Raw genomic sequence first — 24,337 nt, forward strand, 5'->3', positions numbered from 1 at the left:
GATAACCATTAGGAGAGATTGAAAGAATTCGACCCCTATCATACTCAGATCTATAATTTGCAGATACAGCTTAAGGAGAAGAGTGACGAGATTGCCAAACTAAGCGAGGAGGTCGCGTTGCTTGCCACTCGAGTCGATCTCCTGGATAGGTTGTGTTTCGATTGATATTATCTGGGTCGATCTTCTACGTTGGTTTAAAACTTGTTGAATTAGTTTCTGTTTCTTATCTTTTATATGAATTCTCTTGTTGAATCAGTTTCTTATCTTTTATGCGACTTCTCTTGTTGAATCATGATGTTCTATCTTTTATGTGACTTCTAGGATTATGCCTCCTTGTTGAATTGAATCATGTTCTATATTTTTATGAATTCTCTAGTTTTGTTTAGTTTTACCAAAAATACGAATGGTAAATCCAAGAAAATAACGTAGTTTTACATAGTTTTACTAGGAATACCAATACCAATCGCAAATCCAAGAAAATAACGAAGTTTTACATAGTTTTACTAGTACTACGATGACAAATCAAAGAAAATAACATAGTTTTACTACTTCTTAGACTTTTTTCTCTTCGTCCCTCTCCCTCCTTCTTGCGAAGTACTTGGTTGTTCATCATCTACAGGCGCCTGACATGAAACCAAATATTGTTAACACCTTCTAGTATTACCAAGTATTAATATAGTATTACGAAGTATTACCTTTGATTTCTCTTGCTCTTTCACATATACTTCCAACGGTTCGATCCTTTTTTCAAGCCCATCAATCTTCGCCGAAATGTTATCGAACTGGGTTTTCATATCCTGCTTCATGGTCCTTAGAAGATCCACCAACTCAATAGTATCTTCTCTCGGTTGTTCATTGGCGTATATTTCCTCATTCAAATCGTTTTGTCCTGAACGAGTAGCCACATCGGCTGTGTACATCTCCTCCAAAAGTACATGTAGTCCTCTACGAAGGCGCCACATCCAACTGGTAACTACGACATCATGGGTATCGTCTTCCTCAGCTTCTTCCATGATTAAATCGAGAAGAGGAATTTCTTCATCAATATGAGGGATCACACTAGCAATTGCCTGTGTAAACGACCTACTTTAGATACATTACAAACCAATTTATTCAAATGATTAATAATTTCAATTGTTAGGATAACTAACTATTGTTGTACCAAGTGTATCACCTATATTCTTTAGAGGAAAACCTTTCTGACCGGTACTCTTAAATTTCCTCCTGCACATCTTAGGACAACTTGCATCCGCCTCAGAAAGTTGGTCAATGTAAGTGTTCGCCAAAATTGGAACTGCCACAAATAGTAAAAACTACACAAAAAAAAAAAACTAAAATCAGCTTCACTTACAAGAAATATCAGCAATGAGAAAACTTCAAATTTTAAACTATCTAACCTCCAATGGAATACAGAAACCTGGAACAGCCCATAACACATTCTCTTTATGCACGACCCCTTTAAAATGCCTTATTGTATGGGAAATCTCTTCTAGCATGTTCTCGAATGATAATCTCCCCCAAGGAAAAGACACACAAAAATCTAGATCATTCACTGCTCTTACAACAAAATCATCGATACCCGCAACATCTTTCTCTGAGTCTTTTGTATGGCCTACAATGATGCTTCCTAAAAAGTAGAGAACCGCCATCTTCAACCTATCACGAGTACGATCTGGTTGCATTACCATTAGCTTTTCCCTCACATCTTGAAGTCTAACCTTTTTTTCGTAAAAAATACTTCCTTCGAAACTTCGATACTGCCGGCTTCCTTGTAATCAAGTGGATAGCACCGACAATCTAATCCAGACATCAACGCGTGTCCTCTCAGACCATACCGGATTGGAACACCATTCACAACAAACCATGCTTCCTTCTTTTTTTCAATTTCTGCCGTTCGAAGTAAGAGCAACCACATTCCCATAAGCTTGTGGTTTGGTTCCCTTGGCATGTGGAAAAAGTGCTTGAATTGTGGATGTTTCTCAAACCAAACCCTCTCAGAACTAGTCAGTGGATGCTCTAATTTATCAAACATTGTCAAAGTTTCAAAAATATGACACCTTATCGATAGCTTGATTTTCTTGTTGTATTGACTAGGCTTGAAGTGCATTCCTAAAGGTTGCATCGATTCTGTTTCCTCCTCCGATTCCTGCAACAGTATCAGTTTTTCATGAGTTCTACCAGTTATACACCAACTAGTTGTACCAATTCTACTAGTTCTACACCCAATAGTTGCACCAGTTCTACCAGTTCTACTAGATCGATTTCAAATTCCAATTCAATTCCGAATGACACAGACTTGTTGTACTTATAGTTGCATCGCTTGTACTCCTTCTCGAGTTACCTGCCGAGTTCGAACTTCCCTCCTTATCTTCTTCTTCTTCTTCTCCTTCATCATCTTTTTCTTCCCTTTCTTCTCCTTCATCGTTTTCTTCTTCTCCTTCATCGTTTTTTTCTTCCCCTTCTCACCTTCTTCCCCTTCTTCACCTTCTTCTCCTTCATCGTTTTCTTCTTCCCCTTCATTGTTTTCTTCTTCCCCTTCATCGTTTCCTTCTTCCCCTTCATCGTTTCCTTCTTCCCCTTTATCGTTTCCTTCTTCTTCTCCATCGCTTGATTCCGCAGAAGTAGATCTCTCGTTATCTCCTCCTTCTTCATCATCTTCTTCTCGATTACTTGATTCCGGAGTACCGGATTTTGCTTTCTCTCCTTCGTTCGCATTTTCTCCTTCGACCACCGGATTGGGTTCTTCCGAAACTCGACTTTCACTTTCTTCCGCCACCGTAATCAAAGCTCTCTCTCCTCCTACTGTCGCCGGACTCAAACCCGACATACCTACTTCCGGCGAATCGGATTTTGCTTTCGAACCACCATCTCCTTGTGAGATCTTCTTTTCTTTCAAACGCTCACTCCTCCTCACACGACCCCCCTTGATTTTACCATATTCTTACTCAATTTTTGGTTGATTGAAAGAAAACGAGAGAACCCTAGTTCTACAGTTTCACCCAAATCGATTCGAGTTTCCCGAAGAAAGAGAAGAGTGACAAGAGAGAGCGGTTTTAAACAAAACCATAAATTTTACAGTTTTTTTTAAAAAAAGATACCGATTCAGTTTTTCGGATCTTAAATCCGATTTCTTTTGGTTGGATGGATACTACTCACGTATTTTTTATAAATAACTTAGTTCTCTTTGGACAATAATGTAAAACAACACATTCTCGATTTAAAAAAAAAAAATCAAAAAGAAATCGAAAAAAGAGAAGGAGTTTTGAGATTGTGAGAAATCTTTTAGGGGCTTCTCAAATGAAATCTCTATGAAATGGTGGTTTGAACGAGGCTGCTATATTTATATATCTAAGTTTTTATACAAATTTTTAGGTTTGGGGTGACGTATTATTACCTTGTATAAGAGATTATTAGGTGATGAAATGTTTGGTTAGTGCTATCAAGATAAAAAAAAATGTTCGTGAAAGTTTTGCTGAATTGTTCATATGTTTTTATAGAGATATGCAACGACCTGACAAAACAAAGTGGTAGTATATGATATCCTTTCCTCTTTTTTTTGCACGGCTCTTTAACTTTTAAAATTACAGTTTTCACCCAAAAGTTTCTCATAAGTCTCTCTGAAGAACCCCTAGGTATTGGATAATTCATAGATGTGACCACTAATTTCTATAATACCCATTTTGTGATTTTTTTTATAACAAAATTGAGTATGAAATTACCAACAAATGGAAAGATCTCTTTGAATTTTTTAATGTAGATGAAACATTAAAATTGTTATTCTATTAAACAAAACCAGGTGAATCATCAAAAACAAGTTTTGTATAATGTTTAACAAACTGCAAAACTCATTTTTAGGAGTATAATTGAACATTCTTAAGTGCATCTTTTACAATTTATATCCGGTTTGAATGAGGCTAGATATCATCAATCACATCCGAGGTTGGGTTCGATGAAGTGTCATAGATGAATTTTTATGTATTTTTTAAGTTTGTTTTGAAAGATATTTGAAAAAAAATCTGTGTATTTTTAAATAGTTAGCAATGATGATAAATTGTATACATAGAAAGAAATATTGAAGTGCTTTAAAGTTATAGAAAATTGTTTATCACAAAAAGTGAAGCATTATATAATCCAATGTTAGGGGAGGTATTGGTTGATGATTTAGAAATTTTTTTAATGATTTTATGTTTTTGCTGATTGTTAGAATCATAGAAAATTGAAAGTTAAAATGAAGGATTCTAAGATATTGTTTAGGAAGTTTTTTAAAATCTTGATGATTTGTTTTTTCTAATCTTGTAAAATCTTTCTATTTGATGAAAGAGTTTTCATGACTTTTGTTATGAAGGAAATGATATAAAATCCTAAATCAATATAAATAAAATTTGAATTCATTAACAATCCAAGATTCTTTTGTTTTACTTGAATAACATAAAACTTTTAATGACTTTATAAAACTCTTAATCCAATAACACTAGATTTATCAAGATTTTAGATAACTTTTTACAAATCCACAACCAATAACACCAAATTTTTAAAGAGTTTTTAAAAGTCTTGATTGAATAACAATATATTTTACCTAACTTTTAAATTCATTAAAATTCTTTCTAAATCCTAAACCAATACCTCCTCCTTAATCACTGTTAAAGTTTTGTGTTATTAGTTTGTGATTTGTAAAAAGTTATTTAAAATCTTAACAAATTTGGGTTATTGGATTCAGACTTTTATAAAGTCATTAAAAGTTTTGTGTTATTCAATTAAAACAAAAGAATCTATGATTGTTAATGAGTTCAATTATTATGTTACTGGTTCATGATTTTAGACACTTTCTTTACAAAATAAAGTCATGGAAAGTATTATAAAAATACAGGGATTGTTTGGAGGATTTTACAAGATTTTAGAAAACTAATCAACAAAACTCTCTAGCAATCTTTAACAATTTTTCACTTATTCACTTTAATGATTTTGTTGAACTCTTCAAAAATCTTTAAAAATCTCAAACCAATACCACCCCCTAAATTTTAAGACTGGGAGTGTTCCTGAATTGGGAAATCAAAACATCACTTCTCAACAATTAAGAAATACATTAACATTAAATTGACTTTTATTCAGATATGGTATCTCTTTTTAGGAACTTGTGACCAAATTTTATGGTACTAATAAGAATCAATTTTAGAGAAAGTAATTGTCTCATATTTATTATCTATGTATAATTTTAAGAAGATAAAGACAAAAAATAGTAGATGCTAGCTAAAAATGAGTTGGCATCCACTAAATATTAAAAAATGAAGTTATTGTGAATTTATGATAAAAATAATATATATATATGATGATGAACTGATATCTGAGTTCTTGGTGTAGGGATCGGCTCGTTGAGCATTTCGACCCCATGGATGTCGCCTTGATAGAGGCTATTCCCTTTAGTAGTCTCTCTTTGCCAGATTCTTTAGGGTGACATTTTACGAAATCAGGTAAATATACGGTAAAATCTGGGTATGAGACGACACGTATGGAAATCCCAAATACTTTTCAGGCGTTTGGGTGTGGTCCGGAGATTACCCCTCTTCTTGCTAGGGTTTGGAATGTTCATTGTCTCCCAAAAATAAAACACTTTATGTGGCAAGTCTTAACGGGATGCATTTCGATTTCTGCTAATTTGAGTAGGCGGGGCATAAATTGCGATGTTGGATGTATGAGATGTGGGGCGGAGGTGGAGACCATTAATCATGCTATTTTTGTGTGTCCACCAGCACGTCAGGTCTGGGCTTTGGCCCATGTACCAGTCGGACCTCACCTTTTTCCGACAGAATCGGTCTATGCTAATGTTGATCATTTCCTAGGTTCCACGAATCCGGGTTCTCATGTTGAGGTTTTTCCTTGGCTTATGTGGTACATATGGAAAGCTCAGAATGCTCGGGTTTTTGAGAATCAGACGGACAGACCAGATGACATTGTGCGAGTAGCACAAGGGGAAGCGTCTTCCTGGTTCCAAGCACAAGTGGATGATGAGGTTGAGGAGGTTCCTTTCTCCCCGGTGATTCCTCCCATTCGGTCGAGAGGACGTAACTCTCCTCTTCCTTTGGTTTACTCCGGATATCGGTGTTTTGTTGATGGCTCTTGGAAATAGTCAGATGTTTTTGCAGGTGCAGGATGGGTGTGTACTTCCTCACAAGGACCATCACCCTCTCTTGGCGCTACTAATTACCGGCGTAGTCTTTCTCCGTTACATGTTGAAGTGGAAGCTTTCATCTGGGCGATGTGGTGTATGATAGGGCACGATTTCCGCGACGTGGCTTTCTTTACAGATAGTTCGGACCTGGTGAAGATGGTGTCTTCACCCCATGACTGGCCGACCTTTGCTACATACTTGGATAGCATCAAGATTGATAGGGAGGAGTTTTCTTCTTTCTCTTTATCTTATATTTCTCGTTCTGTTAATGTTAAAGCGGATACTCTAGCATGCCAAGCGCGCTTATCTCCGCATCTTATTTTGTTTGTAAACAACTTTCCCGCAAATTGGTTCGTTTGACCTGATTCTTTTGTTGACAAAAAAAAAAACTGATATCTGAGTTTTATACATTTTTTTAGGTTTGGCGTGACGTATTATTACCTTTTGTAAAAGAGATTTTTAGGTGATGAAATTATTCATATGTTTTTATAGATATATGTAAACGACCTGACAAACAAATTAGTATAAAGTAAATATGTAACGGCCTTTGACCTGTGCAGGTACATGTAATTTTGTATATCCTTTCCATATTTTTTTTTTCCTGTACGGCTCTTTAACTTTTTAAATTACAAATTTACCCAAAAGTTTCTCATAACTCTCTCTGAATAACCCTTAACTATTGATATATTCATAGATGTGACCACAAAGTTCTATAATATCCATTTTGTGATTTTTGTTAACAAAATTGAATATGAAATTAACAACAAATGAAAACATCTCTTTGAATTTTAATGTAGATGAAAAAGTAAAATTGTTATTCTATTAAATAAAACCAGGTGAATCATCAAAATAAAGTTTTGTATAATAATGTTTATGAAATTAGGGTTATTTTGAGTAGTAACAAAAATACGAGCTACAAAGGTGAGAAAAGAATGAGAAATTGGGTTTTCTTGTAATTTTCTGTTAAAAAAGCTTTGACTCTCTTCTTCTTCATCTTCTTCCAAAAGTTTCCTTATTTTTCTCTGTATCGTCTCTCATATGTTCCCTCTGCTTAAATTTCTCAGTCTTCCTTTTTCTTTTTTATCTTCGTTTTAGGATTCCATTCCATCGGAACTTTTTCTGTTCACTCGCATTTGAGTACTCAGCTGAAATCTAGCTTTAGCACAACCTCCGCAAGCAGCCGATCTCTCTCTCTCTCTCTCTCTCTCTCTCTCTCTCTCTCTCAGGGTACTCTCTGGTGTTTTCTTGCTTGTAACTTTTTTTTCTGCATTGTTATGCATTTGTGACTTTTGATTTCTCGGACCTGATGACTGATCGCATTAAGGATTGATCCTTTTTTATGGGTTGTTGTTGCACTTTATCCAATGTCTATACATCGTTTTTGTTGGTTAAGGTTTAGGACTTAGAAAGCTGAAACCTTCTCAAGTTTTAAAGATTACAGTGAAAAAAATGATTTTTTTGAAAGGATTTTGATTTAGAAAGCAACTAATCTAATGGGTCGAAATTGAAATTGCACTCATCCAAAGTTGAACACTATGATTAATATATTGGCAGGTTTGTTGTTGTTGGGGAACAGTACTGGTAAATACATCGACGTTTACTGCAGAAAATGGTAATTTCACCACCTTTGTTTATCTATCAGATTATTGTAATTTTGGAAATGAAAACGGTAAGAGTTCCAAGTTTTCTATGTTTGTGCAATGTTGCTTTAGGTGGAACATTCTGGTGGTGATGTCAGTGATGAGATTTGGAATTCAGATGATGAGTTTGAGATAGATAACTATCAATCTTCTCCGATGCATTCTATGTCTGAGACATCAGGTGGACCTGCTGGTGTAAGTGCTTACTGAATCCTAAAGAAAAATTCCAATACTAACTTGTTTCTTTCACGTTAAAGAACCAAGTTTTTTTTTTTTTTTTTTTTTTTTATGTTTGTTCAATGTTGCTTTAGGTGGAACATTCTGGTGGTGATGAGATTTGGAATTCAGATGAGTTTGAGATTGATAACTATCAATCTTCTCCCGTGCATTCTATGTCTGAAACCTCAGGTGGACCTGCTGGTGTAAGTGCTTACTGAATTTCTTAAGAACAATTGCAATTCTAACTTGTTTCTTTCACGCTGAAAGCAAGAATAATGCGTTTTTGTTTTTGTTTTTGTGACTAGACAACCTCGCCAGACTTTATTCAAAAGGGAATCTCTGATGAGACGTTTGGTAGTTTTATTGAGATGGGATTTTCAAGTGAAATGATTGTTAGAGCAATTGAAGAAACCGGTGGTGAGTCTATTTTCTGATTTGTGTAATATCTGAGATATGCATTTCTGAATTTTGTCAATCGATGAGATGTTTAAAATTTGCAGGAGCAAATTGGGAACCTACGCTGATTCTTGAAACTCTCTTCCAGTTTTCTGTGAGTGTCCTAATTGGCTGAAATTTTGATGTTACTTTGATTTTCTATATATCTCTTTTTTTTGCATGTGGTCACAATGTGTTTGTTGTATATAATTTTAACTCCACTTTATGTTTATTCGTGAAGACAAGCGATGAACCTAGTTCTTCAAAATCCAAAGTTATCAATCATCTTATTGGGATGGGGTTTACTGAGGAAAATGTGTTAAAAGCTATACAAGAATACGGTAATGACATGACTCTTTGCTCTTTTTTTTTCTTTCTAGGAATTGGGAACTTGTAATGAGGTTTACTGAACTTTCCTTGATAATATGCAGGAGACGAAAATATTGATGAGTTAACATATGCACTTCTTACTTATGCTGTAAGTAAGCATTACAATTAAATTGTACTGTTGACATGACAATATAGTATTTCATGTAATAGAAGGTCGTTACTGTTTTTTTAGGAGGTAGAGAAAATGAGCGAAACAAAAGACGAGAACATCAACACTAATGATGATGACAATCTCTATACATTATCCTCAGATGATGAGGTACAATTGTTCAATCCAAGTTTCAGACCTTTGCTTGGTTATAACATTTTCTGCATATTTTTACTTTCAATGCAATGCTCATGTCTTACATTTTCACGAAGTAGGTTGTGTATGTTGTCTTCTTATCTGTTTCGGAAAATGACAGGGTAAACTAAACTACTCGAATGAAGATAGTATACTCCAAGATTTGATCAAGATGGACTATTCGAGGGAAGAAGCTGCTAAAGCTATAGAGAGATGTGGTACGCTCTCGCTTAATTATTTATCAATATACTTCAAAATTTTCTTATCTTTCTGTTTAGATCTGTTAGACGTTTACTTGTTCATCGATCCAATTAGCATCCTTGCAAGTATTCACGTTTCTTCTCAAACTTTACAGGAAAGGATGCAAGTGTGGAAGAGGTCGTAGACTTCATTTGTGCTGCTCAGATGGCACGGCAGTTCGATGAGTTTTTTGCAGAACAAGATAAAAAAGAGGTAATAAGTCTAAGTCTCTTGAGTTCTGCATAAAGAGGTAAAAAGAGGCAAGACCTGTGTTATTAACTTTATGCAGAACCTCAACTTGATTTTGCAATACAATGCCTGAGATCATTGTTTGTGTTGCATTCTTGTAGATATTAACTGTAGCTTTCAAATTAGAAAAGCTCTTGGATTGTTGTGATCTTAGCATATTTTTACCTCTGATAATTTGATCGATAATAAGTTGAACTCTGGATTTCCTTGGTCTTTGCTGTTTTTGATTCGATCAGATGCTTTGGTTTGATATTACAATTTGATGCCTTGTTGTAGTTCTACTCAATGTGTCACAAAACTTACTGCTGCTACTAATTGCTTCCACAAGGCTCGTTAATGTTTTTGCCTGTGTTAATAGTAGTTCAGTCTTTCTTTCAGAACATGAATTTACTTCAATTTGCCGCTGCTGTAGGTGGTAGACTTCATTTGTGTTATTACTGTGTGTGGCTAAATAGAAGAAAATTACCAAAACGGCAGTGAACTTTTGCCTAGATTATGCAGTTTCTCATGCTTGACTCTTTGGTTGTGCAGCTTATAACTAACAGCAAAAAGAGGCGAGTATACAATGAGCCACCCAGAAGAGAGAGAAAGCCGAACACTGCCACGGCCAATGACGAGCTCATCCGTCTACCAAATCCGATGATTGGGTTTGGTGTCCCTAATGAACCTGGACTTATGAAACACAGACCAGTTCCAATTCCTGATATTGCTCGTGGCCCGCCCTACTTTTACTATGAGAACGTTGCAATGGCACCTAAAGGTGTTTGGGCCAAGATTTCCAGCCACTTGTATGATGTCATGCCTGAATTTGTTGATTCTAAGTATTTTTGTGCCGCTGCAAGAAAAAGGGGTTATGTTCATAACCTCCCAATCCACAACCGATACCAAATCCAGCCTCCACCACACTACACCATCCAAGAAGCCTTTCCATTGACCAAGAGATGGTGGCCCACTTGGGATAAAAGACTGAAGTTGAACTGTTTGGTCACATGTATTGCCAGTGCTCAGCTTACAAACAGACTACGTGAGAAGCTTGAGAGACATGATGGAGAGCCGCCTGAAAGTGTGCAGAAAGAAGTCCTTGCGAGTTGCAGAAAATGGAATCTGGTCTGGGTGGGTACGAACAAACTTGCCCCGCTTGAGGCAGATGAGATGGAGAAGCTTCTAGGCTTCCCAATAGATCATACTCGAGGAGGAGGAATCAGTAGAACTGATCGCTTTAAGTCTTTAGGCAACTCTTTTCAGGTACATTCAATTACTTAAAGTCCTCTCTGTCAGTTCAGTTTTGGCTTGAAAGTCTTTCGTAGGTTCTAAACTTGGTTTTTTTAATGTCAATTTTTCTTTAGGTTGATACTGTTGCATATCACTTGTCTGTCCTCAAGCCTTTGTTCCCGAATGGAATCAACGTTCTGTCACTCTTCACGGGGATTGGCGGTGGAGAAGTCGCACTCCATCGTCTCAAGATTCAAATGAATGTAGTTGTGTCTGTGGAGATTTCAGACGTAAATCGAAACATCTTGAGTGACTTTTGGAAGCAGACGAATCAGACGGGAATCTTGAGAGAGTTCAGTGATGTTACAAAGCTCGACAACCATACCATTGAGCGACTTATGGACGAGTATGGAGGGTTTGACTTGGTCATAGGAGGAAGCCCTTGTAATAATCTGGCCGGAGGTAATCGGATCAGTAGAGTTGGACTTGAAGGAGATCATTCGTCTCTCTTCTTCGAATATTGCAGGATCCTCGAGACCGTTCGCAGCAAAACAGCAGATATGAGGAGGAGATGAAGACTTTGACGTCCCAAGTTGTTCTGATTTGAAGAAAAAAAAGACAATTCTTACATCAGTACATGAGTGAGTAGCACGTTCTAAGTGATTCAAAGTTGTATTTTGCAGATTCTTTTTTGTGCCTTCTCTCCACTGTAGTAAGGTTTACTATTACTGCAAGAATATTTTTCGATCTTCTTACTAGTGACTAGCGAGTAATACTAAACCCAAATTACACTAAACCAAATCGAACCAATACTAAACCGAAATTATTACACGACACTGAGCACTTTATCTTGGTCGGTTCGAGACGGTGGTCGTTGAATCGGAGCCAGAGCCTTGGGACTGTCTCTCTCTCTCTCTCTCTGCTCTGTGATTTATCTTCTCCATTTTCGATTTGTTTGAAGCTGAATCAAACAAGCCCTTAAACCTCAAGCTCCGATACTGGCAAGTAGCACAGCAACACATGAACTCCTGCAAATTCCTTATCCGTTCCTCAATCTCATCTTTTGGATTCGTTCATCTTCCAATCCCTAGTTCCTCCATCGCCTTTATCTCAGTTCGTGCTTTCTCTCCTTTCTCCGTTCTCGCTCCAAATCCATGTACTCACTCTCTCACTCTTTCCGTCTAAAGTTTCAACCTTTTTTGTGTTTTCTGATTCGTTTGATTTCAAATATTGATGTTGATGCAACTTCTCGCCTTATAGGCATTGGAACAGCTCGACGCACGTTTCGCTCTTCGTCATTCGCGCAGTGTTATGGAGCTGGGGCGGCGGCTCTTTCACCGGAAAGTTTCACGGAAGATTCTCCCAAGGATACTGTTAAGGAATTGCTAACAACTAATCGTGATGACGCGTCAAGAAGCATGATGAAGATGGAGCGGAGGAGCATTTTGAGCGATGGTGAGGGTGATTGTAGAGGGTCATGGTTCCCTTACGAGGATAGGTTCAACTGCGGTGAGGTGCATCTTAGTAGCCTTGAGGTGTTGGAGGCGGTGAGTCCTCATATGATGGAAGAGAGGATAGATAGGTTTAGGCGTGTGGTGGAGAATCGAAGCTTCTCGGTTTGTCTTGTGGTTGAAGGTCTTGCTGATTTTGGAAACATCTCTGCTGCGTTCCGCTCAGCTGATGCGTTAGGGATTCAATCAGTACATGTTGTTTCCTGTGACAGCTCCAAAAGGTGCCCACTTTGAGGTTGGCATTTTCTGTTTCTTGGTTCATAGGATTGGATTTCAATTTAGGGGGTTTTGAATGTTCTTGAAACTTTAAGAGAGGTTGGAGTATATATATTGTGTAGTGACCTGTAGAAACTTTTGATAAGCTGGCTACTGAAGTTTGTAGAACTTTTTGACTGCATTGTCCTCTCGAGTAAGATTTATCATGAGTTGGCAGTTATGTTTCTTGGATCATAGAATAGAATAGGTTAGGATTATTACATTTTCCTCTGCTTTATGAGTTGGAATCTACACAGTGCAATAGAGTCATAAGTTGGAGATTGATCATAAGTTGGCTTTTGGTTCATACCCTTGAATGGGGATTCGTACTGTGTCTTGAACTGTGTACTGATACAAGAGTCATAGGTGGTCATTAATTGTTGACTAAAATGTACAATTGGTTTGATCACATTGTGTGAATTCATTTACTATTCTATGTGTGTGAATGTGTAATATGTATGTGTAAGGTATAACGGAAACCGCCATGTGAGTATGGGAGCTGAGAAATGGCTGGACATTGAGTTTTGGGACACACCTAAAGAATGTTTCCAAGTTTTGAAGTCTCGCGGTTACAGAATTGCCACAACTCATTTGGGAATGGACACAGTAAAAAATCCTTTTTTGTATCTTCTTCTTGTCACCATTATTGATGGGGTAAAATGAATGTATGTTAGTAGTACTCATGACAGTTTATTGGTGTGGTAAATATCTCACAGGTTTCCATTTACGATATGGACTGGTCATGCCCAACAGCAATAGTTGTTGGAAACGAGGGAAAGTAATGTCACCTCTCAGTTTCAATCAGCAATAGTTTTTGGAAACAGGTTCAGAGTTTCTTAATGTTTGCGGGAAATTTTGCAGGGGAATAAGTGACGAAGCGTTGGAGTTATCAGATCTGTGTTGTAGTATTCCGATGAACGGAATGGTTGATTCATTCAATGTCTCAGTGGCTGCAGGGATTCTGATGCACCACGCAGTCTCTGACAGAATCACTCGTCTGGTAAACCCGATCGACACTGCTACACAATCTTTTAAGTTATAGCTTTCTTCAGTTCAGTTATGCTTATTACTTATTATGGTTTGAACAGGGGAGTCATGGAGATCTGTCGGAATCAGAGAAAGAGATATTGACGGCTGAGTTCTCACTTCGTCACAGTAGAAGCTCAATTAGCATTGCTTACGAGTTTGCTAAACGTAAACGCCACTCTGCTTCCTTCTAATTTTGAAACTGTATTCTCTTTTTCTTTCCCTTCTCCGTGTTATAGGCTTCACATTGTTGCTTTTCCCTGTAAGGCTGTAATCAAATATTTTTTGTCATACGAGTCTTACATCACGTACACTTCTCAACAGACATCCTTCCATCGAACGTATTAGTGTCGATTCTACAGTCTTATGCATCCATGAACGCACGTAAAAATACATAGAAACTCAGGCTACTCTGAAACAGTTCCAAACATGATGATATATGGTCATCTAATAATATTTTCTCTAAAATTTTATACTTATATTTTAAACTTTGTTTTTTCCCCCCGAGACATGAAATTGCCCTAAGACATAGCTTAACACGCTTAAGACATAATATTAAGTCACAATTCTAATAGAAAAGAAAGCCTAACAAAAGTATTAGAAAAGAGTGTTTATGCTGCCTCTGTTATCATTTTGTTTTGAACACATAAATTAATCAATTAACATATTACTGCTTGTAGTCTGTATCCTCTCCTTGTTGCTGCTATCTTCTCCACTTGTTGTCCGTTTCTTAGACTGATGCGACTTAACAAACTCATCGATTTTCGTCTTCAACTCGATGTCCGGTATCAACATATCCGATGTCAAATGTGCTCGGTTAAATGGATCATGCTGCGGCAGAAGTAAGAGGATCAGATTCAAAGCCAAAATCATCAGACAGAGAGAGGGAGGTGCGTAATATTGTTCGTCATTGTGTTAGATATGCTTACATTGTCGCTCAGAAGATGACGTTGGATGATGGGTCGATCAACTGTGATTCTTGAGCTTGGAAGTATCACTGGATCTCTCATTAGTGTGTACTGCAACAAAAAACGAGAACAGACTTTAGAGCATGAGATGAGATTTTAAATTTCTATTAAATTAGTGTTCCTTTCACAGATAAAGACCTGAATTGGGTCAAGGAACTCGTCAGGTATTTCGCCAAGTGCAGCTTCAGCATCCAGAGCTTCAGAAGCAGCAGCTTTGGCTTTTGTGCCTAACTCCATAAACTCTTGAATGATTCTTCCTTCTTCGCCTATTCTCCTAAGCACATCTGCTCCTGCGTTGAATAACTGCAAAAAAAACAGGACTTGTTTCGTTCAGTAGAGACAGATAGATTATGATGAAAGAGGATTTGGTTAGTAAGGAGAATCTGACCTGTTCGTTGTATGATCGGCCATCACTGGATATGGCACCAGGGAATATGTTTTCTGAGTCTCCTCTAGCGAGATTAACGTATATGCGAACAATCTTCAAAGTTCATGAAAGCAATCACAATTTTATTTAGTAAGTTTTTCACACATTTTGGTGAGGAGACTTGAGTAATGGTCAATCACTAACCTGTTTAAGCAACTGTTTTGGACGGAACTCGTACTTCTCGGGATCTTTCAAGCTTAATGATTTACGCTGTGGACCCACGAGTTGTAGCAAGAAGTAATTAAGCATATTTGCAACCCTCTCAACCTGTTTACATACAAACAAACAAAAAAACTCTTCAGTTGGGTAATCCTCGGGGAGGTTTCCATTTCAGGAATAGGGTCAGGTTACCATCTCAGGGAGTAGAAAAGGGGCAGTGATCTCCTCGGATGTAAATGCAAGCATTGTCACATCTTCATTTGCAAGCTTCATGTCGATTCTAACAATCTGCAGAGCAAAGTGAAGTTCTTTAGTGGATTGTGAATCAAGTAAATAGTAAGAAACAAGATATAAGTGGTGACAATCCAACTAACATTCTCCTGAGAATGAAAAAGTCTTGTTCTCTCCTGTCTCTCTTGAGTTGGTCTCTGCTCCCATTCTGCAGTATTCGACATCTCTGCCTCGATTTGTTTAATCTCGAGAATTTTGTTAAGACTCTCATCTAGAAGATAGATGCTATCATTGACTAAGAAGTTTAAGAAGTTCAAGTACACGCCCTTCTCTTCATCTTTTGCAATCTGTAAACACAACAAATTGGGTAACACTGGAACATGATAACTGAAGTTCAAAAGGTCATGGCCAGCTCATTAAGAATTTACCCGTCTCCAAGCATTCCGGTGACTAGGCACCTGCCAGAGATACTCCAAAAGCTCGGCAATGTTGTGGCGAATATTGAACTTGTCATAGAACTGCATTTGGAAAACTAGATTTCAGTTACATTAAAAGCAAGAGTAAACAGCCATTATGGCTTCCAGAGCTACCATAATCGGTACTATGCAATAGAGAGAAGCCCATTATTCCAGAAATATTATAGCCACTAAACAAACTCTCTTGCAATCACCTGAGTGTGTGAACCCGTGAACTCAATGTCCACATATAGTTTCAGTAAATTCCTGACAAGATACTCGAGCGATAACTGATGCCCCTCAAAAAGAGTAGATGTAGCAGATGAAGAACCACTGCAAACAAAAATTGAATTGAGACTGGTGGACCACGTTACTGCAAAACTTGTTGCATTAGCAACACAAATTGAGGTTTTATAGCTTTCGTGAAGAAAATCACCTTGAACGAGGCATCCAGCAGTTCAGAACTTCAACCATCTTTGCTCTGAGATACGGGTTTCTAACATATTCAGGACTTGCCATGAACATAATTATGAAGTTCATAAAGTCGTCCTTAAGAAATGAGAACAACCATCATCAGTGGGAATAAAAAGATAGAATTTCACCAGACGACTAAAGCAAGATCAAAGTAAGCATACCAGTGGTACACCATCCAAAGCTTTGGGAATTCTTGAAGCAAATATCAGTAACTCCATTGCATCTTCAACAAAATGCTCAGGCATAAATGAGAATTCCATGGGACAAGTTGACGGTAAAGGCATCTTAAAGCCACCAGCTAGTCCAACTAACCAAACAACCACTAGGCGATAGAAAGACAGAGCTCGCTGAATAAAATCGCCATCCTTCAATAAGTACAGAGAGATAGAGTAGCTATTACTATCATGTTATCGGTCCAGAGAAAAAGGCAAACACGTTGTCAGAGCAGAGAATATGATTACAAACCCTCAATATTTGGGCCTCATGGCAAAGCTTTTCCTGAGAATATAGCTCTAGTTCTTTTTCCATTCGGGATATATCAAGTTCCAACTGTGGAGAAGGTGCTTGATCTCTCATGGCTTTTAGTTGTGCAAGATTATCTTCACCTCTCGAGATGTCCTACGTCATGCGGGAAAGAGAAAAGTAAAGAACAATACAATAACAATCTTCTGCAAATTCAGGCATCAAGGACTCTTTCACAATCAAAATGTGAGACTAAGTTCAAGTTTTCACTACAGCCCCTTCTCAATTTAACTGACAAACACCTTGAAACCACAATATGTTAACAAAATCAAATAAGAGCTTTCGGCAAATAATTTATCATAAATCATTTTTAAATGTCCAAAATCTTTAATATTTCGAGTTCGGAAAACTGTGATGATGGTTACCTGAGCAAGATGTTTAAAGTCAGAGAGTGCTTTTAGGAGACCCAAACTAAGGACCCTTGCAGTCATAAAGAAGCATTCACAAATGAAAGTATATTTAGTTGCTGACTTTGCATTTTGCCCAGAAGCATTACTACTAGAACTTGTGGCTTCTTTGGATTGTAACAAGCGACTTTCGTTCCCGTTTTCTTGCCCAGCACCATTTGCGCTTGTCGTAGCATCTTTGTCAATCCACTCAGAAACTTCTTCGGATGATGCATGGAGAGCAGTCAAGTCGCTGGTGTGGATCATAAATAATATTGCTTATCATGATAACACAAAATCCAGTGAGGAAATACAAGTAGAACTATTTTGAGGACCATACCTTAGTTTTAAGCGATGGCCACAGAATGCATATTTTGGATCAATCTTATCCCTTTTAGTTAAATGCGGGTCTAAAAATGGTTCGCAGAGCCGGAGCATTACTGCACTGAGGTTAACAAACATGCCTGAGCTAGCACAAGAGACTGGATCAACCTGTCATACAAGACAAATGCTGGTTTGAGCAAAAAAGACAAATACCAAGTTGATGCAACCGAGAGGAGACAAGAACAATTCATAAAAATGATTTCTTTTAAATACAAATGTTTACCTGCATATGGGCTCTGGACGCATTGGCATTGATCACCTCTGCAAGAAACTGTAGAACACACTCACGGGTATCCGTACTTTTAAGTAAAATCATCAGTACATCATGCAACCCGCTGTACAATATGTTCATAAAATTTTTAATTGTGGAGAAGGATGATAATAAATCTGCGGGACGACGTTCCGATGCTTCAGAGAAACACTGTTGCCTGATATTCACAAAAACAATAGACATGTATTAGGAGAACCCTTAAATTTGCAGACGAGAAAAAATGCTTAAATTCATTGATTTCATCCACAATATTCCAAACTTAAAAGAGAGCTTACTAATGTTTCTGTTGGTTTTGTCCACTGATCACCTAACTATGCTGGATTTGTATAATCATGCTTTATATGTATCACCTAGCAGTGTCATCTTATAAGCCAACTACATGTGCTTCTTTTCTTTTTTGATCAAGTCTCGACTATGAATGAGTAAGGGTATATAACAATTCTTACTATCCAAACTACCTCAAAAACTAAAAAGCCCCAAAGATTAAAGAATTGTCAGCAAGAGAAACGAGAAAATAAGTTTGAACTCACCCAACATCAGGTTGACTCTTGAAAAGCGTATTATCAGGCAGTGCACTAATATGGAAGAAAGGGCCGAGAATGCTTGTCAACTCCATGGCTCTACCGTTCATATAGGCGCCCCGTGGAACCCACCACTCATGACTAACCAGAGATTTAGCTCCAACAGGTAAGCTAACAAGATACTTGAGTGCCCTCAATGGTGGCTGGAAATCTCCAAGCACTGATACATTGATAACCGTAGACCTCAAGTCCTCGTAAAGCTCCTTTAAAACTGGGTCCAAACTATCAAAATCCGAGTCTTTGAAGAACTCATCCAAAAACCCCGGAGGAGCTTGAACCCCACTGCTACTACTTCCAAACATATCCAACGAACCAGAACCAACCTCGGCGAAGATCAAAGGCAGCACAGGAGACTTGTTCTTCTTCTTAAGCTTAGTATCAAGTCCACCGCTAGGTGTATCCGCGTTGCCAAACATGTCGGGATTGGCCAAGTGAATCCTACAGTAAGAAACAGCGAGCTTCTTGGCCTGTTTAGTGACAATCTCCATCTCCGATCTAAGACTCTTGTCCTTCATAGACTGGATTTTCTTCGATTCGTCGTGAGCACGACGGTAGCAGCCGAGTAGGTAAGGGAAAGGCGGCTCGGCGGATGAGAAGTCGCCGGAGAGACGATCGATGAGCACTCTCTCCATCAGATCACGAGAAAGCAAAAGCTCTTTACCTTCGCTGAGAACCTCAGCGGCCGTCATCTCCAAGTAAACAATACGAGGATCGGAATCAGCTGATTCCGTTAGGGTTACATAAAGTATCTTCCGGAGGATTATATCCTCGATTTCAGCCGGCGATCTCTGTGGTTTACTAGTCGCCATTGATTTCTCTTGAATCAAATCCAACACTCGATTTGAGATAAATAGAATTGTTTTTTTTTTGGGCTAAACTTGTATCACCGATGAATCAGAAAGCGAAACAGTTGGGACTTATCAATTGAAACTATAAAATAAATAAATATTGAAAAATCAAAATTCACGAGAGAAGAGAGAAACCATCCTTGCGAGATTTGGAAGAAATTTTCTGGGAGTAGGTTTTTTTTTGTTTTTTTTTTTGTGATGAACTCTCTTTTGAGTCTCTGAATGAGCTTTGGGCAAGTCCTGAACTTGACAAGAAGTCTATATACGATATATGCAACGTCGTACCTTATTTAACGATGTCGTTCTTTTAATACTATACCTTTTTTTTTCTTTTAGCCCGAATATATTTTTTACAAGTTTCTTTTCCATATTACTATTTTCTTTTGTTAAACGTCCATATTAATTACTTTTATAAACTACTTTTAAAAATATATAGTTAAAGCTAATTCATTCAAATTTTTAATATTGGTCTAAAATAATCTGCTTTGTACTGAACCATAAGGGGTGAAGCTTTTATGGAAGAAAACTCAAATGCGTTCATAAACATCATCTCAAGAACGAATTTTAAAGAAAATAATAAAGGGGTGGAGACATAAATTATTTGGACCGATAAATTTTGGAACCTTTTTATATTTTGTTTGTTTTATTCGAGATGATCATGAGGTCGGATGGACATGAACATCGCGGCATACTGAAGCAACCGGCGTTCACTGTTACCTTCAACGCTATTCTCCGACACAGGACTCATCGAACCGTTTCCACCACCGTCACGAGTTCTTTTCCTGTACCGGCGCCACGCCATCTGAATGTTTACGGCTGCCCACGTCCTCCAGTTTGACGAATAGTATCTTGCCGTCTGCTTAAGACGCTCGTTCGCAAATTTGTAACGGAAATGATCGGTTATGTACTTAAGATCATTGGATCCTAGGGAGAATGCCTCGATGTTGTCGAGGCAGACAAATGTTGCCGATGAAGGAGGAAGCCGGTCAGTAAATGGACGGCGTAGGCACCACGACAGTAGCTCGTCTCCTAAGTAACCCCCTGGTTCGAGCATACTTGTGGCTACTACCCCTTTGCTTAGGCTCTGGATACGTTTGGCTCGCCCACGCATGATGAATATCATTCTCTGTACAGGATCTCCTTCACGGATGATCTGTGACAATCACCAATAACCTCATCAGATTTTACAAACTGAAGACACTAATGAGAACAAACCAAAACGTTGGCTCTTTTGATGTGTGTGGCTTAGTGTAAAGAGTGGAAACTATAATTCTTAAACCGAAACTGAAGCAAAAGATTGGAAAATTAAGTTTATGGGTCAGGTACCTTTTCGTCTTTAGAGAAGACACGAGGCTTTGCCCGATCGCAAATGTTGTCGAGGATCAAATCGTCCATGCCCCTGAACAATGGCACCTGAGAAAGATCAAACATGTCAGAGACTTAACAGTTATTGCTTTCGCAAGTCTTAACAAGATTGCTGTGTATTGTCCGTTGTCAAGTACCTTGTTAATGAGATCAAAGCAAAGATATCGTTTGATATCTCTTCGAAGACCTGGAGGCAAATCTTGTATAAGTTCTAGCTCATCTTCTCCACCCAAGGCATTCCATCTCTGCCGCTCAAATCGCCTAACTCTCTGTCTTAACCGGGAAGGTAACTGCCTACGTTTCATCCACCATTCCATATCCCTACACCGTATCTGCATTTTCCTTTTTTTTGCCATTACTGCATGTAAAAACACCTTCAAAGGAAAGTAAAAAGCTTGTTAAAAATCTTCCGATTCCATCAAAACACAATATCATTAAGAAAGACTTATTCTTGCATAGTTTACCTGAATGTTTCCGATCAATAGCGTGAAGAGTAATAACCCGCTAAGGACCATAACTATACTGAAAACAACTTCGAGCCAGTTGCTTGTAGGCTCAAGATCATTCGCAAATGTGCTGTAAAACGCGACACCCAGTTCAGAATCAGTATAACAATCCAAGATTTTTAAAAACCTTAAACTTTCAAACCAAGCAATTACCTGAGAGTCATTAGGCCCCAGAAGATAGGGTAGAGGATCTTAACCGCAAGAGAGTTGCTAGAGATGACTGGAAGTGCCCAACGGTAGATACCATATCGGAATGGCCCGTCAGAGTCTAAGCACATAGGCTTATTGACCACACTGGTAAGGTTTCCAGATACGCATGGATATCCAAATGTGCTTGTCGGTGACACAAATTGGTAACAGACCTCTTCTTTGCAAGCCAGACTCAGATTGCATTTCCCGGCTCTCATGCATTGCTCTCTTATGCAAGAAGCAACACGCTGTATTGCGAGAACATACCAGCATCCCCCAGCAACCTGAAAGCACCAGAATTTCCATTACAAAAACCAACTTTAAAGTGTATTTTTGCAGCAGCACATTACATTCAGGCGGAAATAGTGTATCTAGCTTGAGAGGACTCACATGCGAAGCGATGAAATATGCGATGAGATTAAGAGCAAAACCCCACCAAATAGTCCCAAAAATGTAGCCAGTGACTTTTTGCATCCTTCTCATCAAGCAAATGCAGTGATAAATCTTGGGGAGGAATTGGAACAAGAATATTAGCAGAAGAATCGTCATTATCAACTTAACCTTCTCTTCCCTTATCAGTTTCGGCACAACTAACCAAAACACAGTCTGCAAAACAACGAAGAGACGCACAAAGTTCATCAACAAGGTAACACTTTCAAATGATTCATGGAGGTCTTTCTTGAAACAAATAAGAGGTTTAAGTGTCATTTTCATAATATTTGGAATAGTTTGAAGGTTTCTTGGAAAAGTCGTCGGAGGGTTTAAAACCTGAGGCACAGGGAGGATGACAATAACATCAAACCAGAAGCCAGTGAGGGAGCGTGCGTAGTGAGACGCGATGGCGCGTGGATCCCAAACGAGCTTGCCACAACCAACGACAAGCGACTCTCTCGAGACGTAAGCCAGTCTGAATTGAAGCCACACGTGCCAAAGATGAACAGCGTCGAGAAACGTGCGGAGCACAGTGACCACCGCGGCGAACGCGCCGTCCATGTAAAGACACGCCGGTCCGGTGGTTCGACCTATAGAGAGCGCGTAGAAGAAGAGGGGATCCACCGCTAAAGCCATCCCGCGAGCTAGAAGCAACGCGCGGTTCCATCTCTGCACGCGCTTGCTCCTGGGATCGAGAACTTCGCCGAACGGACCTTTGAGACGTCTGACGCGAGCTCGGACAGAGGATCCATCCTGGATCGGAACTAGAGAAGAGCCAGCGGAGGCACGCCACTCCGGCGCGTGAGCTTGATCGCAGCTAGTTGAATGGAAAGCTGGGACACCTACTTGAGTACAAGCATAACACTCGACGGAGCTCAGAACCGGCGTTTCATCGCTGCCGCTGTAGGTCGAATCTCCGCCGTTGTTTTCCTCGATTCCAGTCGTTTGTCGACGGAATTTCTCGGAAAACAGTCCAATCCACCTGAAATTTTCAAATTGTTAACTCGGATTTAGCATATACTCAAGCGATTAGGTTGAATTGCATGGTGACCTTGTTCGCTATACAACAGTTCAAAAACGAGTCAATTTTTTTTTTCCGGGAAAGCAGTTTCTCGGAAAAAGATGATAATTCTCAGAGAAAGCTTGTAACCGTCGAGTGAACAAAAGACATTTTCGAAATTCTCCGAGCGTACAACAAGCCATTACTGAAGGATTACAATCATAGATAGATATAGACTACAATCGGAAATCGTATACATATAAATAATACCTGAAGATGAAGTCGGGGTGAGAGGGCATGATTGAAATAGAGGAACCACCATGGGAGAGGGAGAGAAGATTTTGCAGGGGGAGTGATTGGGAGAGAGAGAAGAAAGAAGATGGAGCTTTTGTATAGGCGAAGGCAACAAGGAGTGTGTGTGATACGTACGTAGGCCTGGGCATTCGGTTAACCATTCGGTTTCGGTTCGGTTGTATTCGGTTTCGGTTATTTTGGATATAGTAATATAGTAACCATTTGGATATTTATGAAATTTCGGTTTAGTTCGGTTCGGTTTCTTTCGGTTCGGTTTCGGTTTGGTTATTTAAATAAATAACCATAACTAACATAAATTATATTAACATTAACCAAATAAACCAAATATAACCAAAACTAACCGAATATAACCAAAATTAACCAAATATACAATAACAAAAATACAAAAAAGGGAAAAATATTGATTCAATTTTACAAAATAGTATTTAACTTTGTAAATTCAAAATAATAACATTTACATATATTGATTATTTAAAATATTTAATTGTTTTGAATCTAGAAATAATTTATATTTTAAGTTTATTTTATAGTTTTGCATAATATTAAGTATATAATATTTGATATCTTCTAGGTTTTCGGATATTTCGGTTAACCATTTAATTGTCGGTTCGGTTCGGTTCGGTTTCGGTTAGTTTGGATATAGATTTTTACTAACCATTCGGGTATTTGAAGAATTTCGGTTCGGTTCGGTTTAGTTTTTTTCGGTTCGGTTTCGGTCGGTTATTTGGTTATCGGTTATTTTGCCCAGCTCTATACGTACGTCTCTACTACTCTCTCTAGTAGGATTCGGTTTACCGGTTCGAAAATAAACCGAAGATTTAGTTTATATCGGAAGCTGAACCGGGATTCACGGCCCACATTAACCATCGAGAGCAAATTGGATTCCGTACAGATCATGACGATAACAACGTTACGGGCCTACTTATGTGGACCAATTTCGATTATTATTATTATAAGAGTTAGTATTTTTTTAAAATCATTGGATTTTATTTTGATATAATGATTAATAAGATGAAAGCCTAATCACGTAATTAGGCATTTGGTGGTTTACATACAGATACATCCAGTTAATAATACTATACAATTTAATTTCATCATCATAAACTGTCGTTAATTTTAGCAATTTTTAGTATTACTAACAGTTGCTTTCTTAGGTTAATAGTAGTATATAATTAAAAAATGCACCTTTGTTTGCCCG

At 38.2% G+C, this 24,337-nt stretch overlaps 4 protein-coding genes, 1 long non-coding RNA gene and 1 pseudogene across 9 annotated transcripts; 3 read left to right on the top strand and 3 right to left on the bottom strand.

The window, feature by feature from the left end:
* Window positions 1-426: 426 nt before the first annotated feature.
* On the bottom strand, window positions 427-4,279 carry LOC147939608 (uncharacterized; annotated as a pseudogene). The gene is made up of 5 exons (XR_015563809.1): window positions 2,342-4,279; window positions 1,398-2,146; window positions 1,175-1,313; window positions 696-1,083; window positions 427-623 (listed from the first exon to the last, which is right to left on the bottom strand). The product of XR_015563809.1 is annotated as an uncharacterized LOC147939608 (transcript).
* A 607-nt stretch (window positions 4,280-4,886) lies between these two features.
* Window positions 4,887-6,559, top strand: LOC147939609 (uncharacterized). The gene is made up of 2 exons (XR_015564749.1): window positions 4,887-5,150; window positions 5,359-6,559. It is a non-coding gene; the product is annotated as an uncharacterized LOC147939609 (long non-coding RNA).
* Window positions 6,560-7,161: 602 nt separating this feature from the next.
* On the top strand, window positions 7,162-11,630 carry LOC104705815 (DNA (cytosine-5)-methyltransferase DRM1-like). The gene is made up of 13 exons (XM_010421890.3): window positions 7,162-7,393; window positions 7,721-7,778; window positions 7,879-8,001; window positions 8,118-8,228; window positions 8,331-8,442; window positions 8,526-8,575; window positions 8,702-8,801; window positions 8,892-8,938; window positions 9,023-9,109; window positions 9,255-9,351; window positions 9,489-9,586; window positions 10,154-10,867; window positions 10,969-11,630. Exons 2-13 carry the CDS (start codon window positions 7,776-7,778, stop codon window positions 11,407-11,409), a joined length of 1,983 nt encoding a protein of 660 aa, XP_010420192.2. The 5' UTR covers window positions 7,162-7,393; window positions 7,721-7,775; the 3' UTR covers window positions 11,410-11,630.
* A 48-nt stretch (window positions 11,631-11,678) lies between these two features.
* Window positions 11,679-13,949, top strand: LOC104705816 (uncharacterized). Of its 4 annotated transcripts, none has more exons than XM_010421893.3 (6): window positions 11,679-11,990; window positions 12,095-12,566; window positions 13,068-13,206; window positions 13,317-13,378; window positions 13,462-13,600; window positions 13,689-13,949. In XM_010421893.3, the coding sequence occupies exons 1-6, from the start codon at window positions 11,855-11,857 to the stop codon at window positions 13,818-13,820; spliced, it is 1,080 nt and encodes a 359-aa protein (XP_010420195.1). In that variant the 5' UTR covers window positions 11,679-11,854; the 3' UTR covers window positions 13,821-13,949. The 4 variants fall into 4 exon arrangements, 2 of the variants coding, with proteins under 2 accessions (XP_010420195.1, XP_010420194.1); XR_015564751.1 differs by having other exon boundaries at window positions 11,687-11,990; window positions 12,095-12,580; window positions 13,290-13,378; XR_015564750.1 differs by having other exon boundaries at window positions 11,687-11,990; window positions 12,095-12,580.
* Window positions 13,950-14,082: 133 nt separating this feature from the next.
* LOC104709149 (putative ubiquitin conjugation factor E4) lies at window positions 14,083-19,649 on the bottom strand. The gene is made up of 16 exons (XM_019228277.2): window positions 18,434-19,649; window positions 17,856-18,060; window positions 17,589-17,740; window positions 17,228-17,501; window positions 16,806-16,958; window positions 16,502-16,705; window positions 16,303-16,415; window positions 16,082-16,199; window positions 15,840-15,929; window positions 15,555-15,758; window positions 15,373-15,468; window positions 15,166-15,288; window positions 14,983-15,075; window positions 14,733-14,897; window positions 14,556-14,645; window positions 14,083-14,457 (listed from the first exon to the last, which is right to left on the bottom strand). The coding sequence occupies exons 1-16, from the start codon at window positions 19,291-19,293 to the stop codon at window positions 14,278-14,280; spliced, it is 3,120 nt and encodes a 1,039-aa protein (XP_019083822.2). The 5' UTR covers window positions 19,294-19,649; the 3' UTR covers window positions 14,083-14,277.
* Window positions 19,650-19,816: 167 nt separating this feature from the next.
* LOC104705817 (cyclic nucleotide-gated ion channel 2) lies at window positions 19,817-23,262 on the bottom strand. Its single transcript, XM_010421895.3, has 8 exons — window positions 23,095-23,262; window positions 22,161-22,806; window positions 21,783-21,998; window positions 21,357-21,676; window positions 21,162-21,273; window positions 20,835-21,071; window positions 20,659-20,745; window positions 19,817-20,485 (listed from the first exon to the last, which is right to left on the bottom strand). The coding sequence occupies exons 1-8, from the start codon at window positions 23,121-23,123 to the stop codon at window positions 19,976-19,978; spliced, it is 2,157 nt and encodes a 718-aa protein (XP_010420197.1). The 5' UTR covers window positions 23,124-23,262; the 3' UTR covers window positions 19,817-19,975.
* Between the last annotated feature and the right edge of the window lie 1,075 nt (window positions 23,263-24,337).

The sequence above is a fragment of the Camelina sativa genome, chromosome 8 (assembly GCF_030686135.1).
Source record: "Camelina sativa cultivar CO46 ecotype springtype chromosome 8, ASM3068613v1".
Taxonomy (NCBI): domain Eukaryota; kingdom Viridiplantae; phylum Streptophyta; class Magnoliopsida; order Brassicales; family Brassicaceae; genus Camelina; species Camelina sativa.

Coding starts and splice junctions, on each gene's coding strand:
- LOC104705815 (XM_010421890.3), top strand. Junction 8,576..8,701: donor AAACTCTCTTCCAGTTTTCT/GTGAGTGTCCTA, acceptor TTATTCGTGAAG/ACAAGCGATGAACCTAGTTC. Junction 9,352..9,488: donor TAAAGCTATAGAGAGATGTG/GTACGCTCTCGC, acceptor CAAACTTTACAG/GAAAGGATGCAAGTGTGGAA.
- LOC104705816 (XM_010421892.3), top strand. CDS start 11,855: ATGAACTCCTGCAAATTCCTTATCCGTTCCTCAATCTCATCTTTTGGA. Junction 13,207..13,289: donor CTCATTTGGGAATGGACACA/GTAAAAAATCCT, acceptor TACTCATGACAG/TTTATTGGTGTGGTAAATAT. Junction 13,379..13,461: donor GTTGTTGGAAACGAGGGAAA/GTAATGTCACCT, acceptor GAAATTTTGCAG/GGGAATAAGTGACGAAGCGT.
- LOC104709149 (XM_019228277.2), bottom strand. CDS start 19,293: ATGGCGACTAGTAAACCACAGAGATCGCCGGCTGAAATCGAGGATATA. Junction 17,741..17,855: donor CGTCCAGAGCCCATATGCAG/GTAAACATTTGT, acceptor CTTGTATGACAG/GTTGATCCAGTCTCTTGTGC. Junction 16,959..17,227: donor ACTTTAAACATCTTGCTCAG/GTAACCATCATC, acceptor CGCATGACGTAG/GACATCTCGAGAGGTGAAGA.
- LOC104705817 (XM_010421895.3), bottom strand. CDS start 23,123: ATGCCCTCTCACCCCGACTTCATCTTCAG. Junction 21,677..21,782: donor CATATTTCATCGCTTCGCAT/GTGAGTCCTCTC, acceptor TGGTGCTTTCAG/GTTGCTGGGGGATGCTGGTA. Junction 21,274..21,356: donor TGGGGCCTAATGACTCTCAG/GTAATTGCTTGG, acceptor CGCGTTTTACAG/CACATTTGCGAATGATCTTG.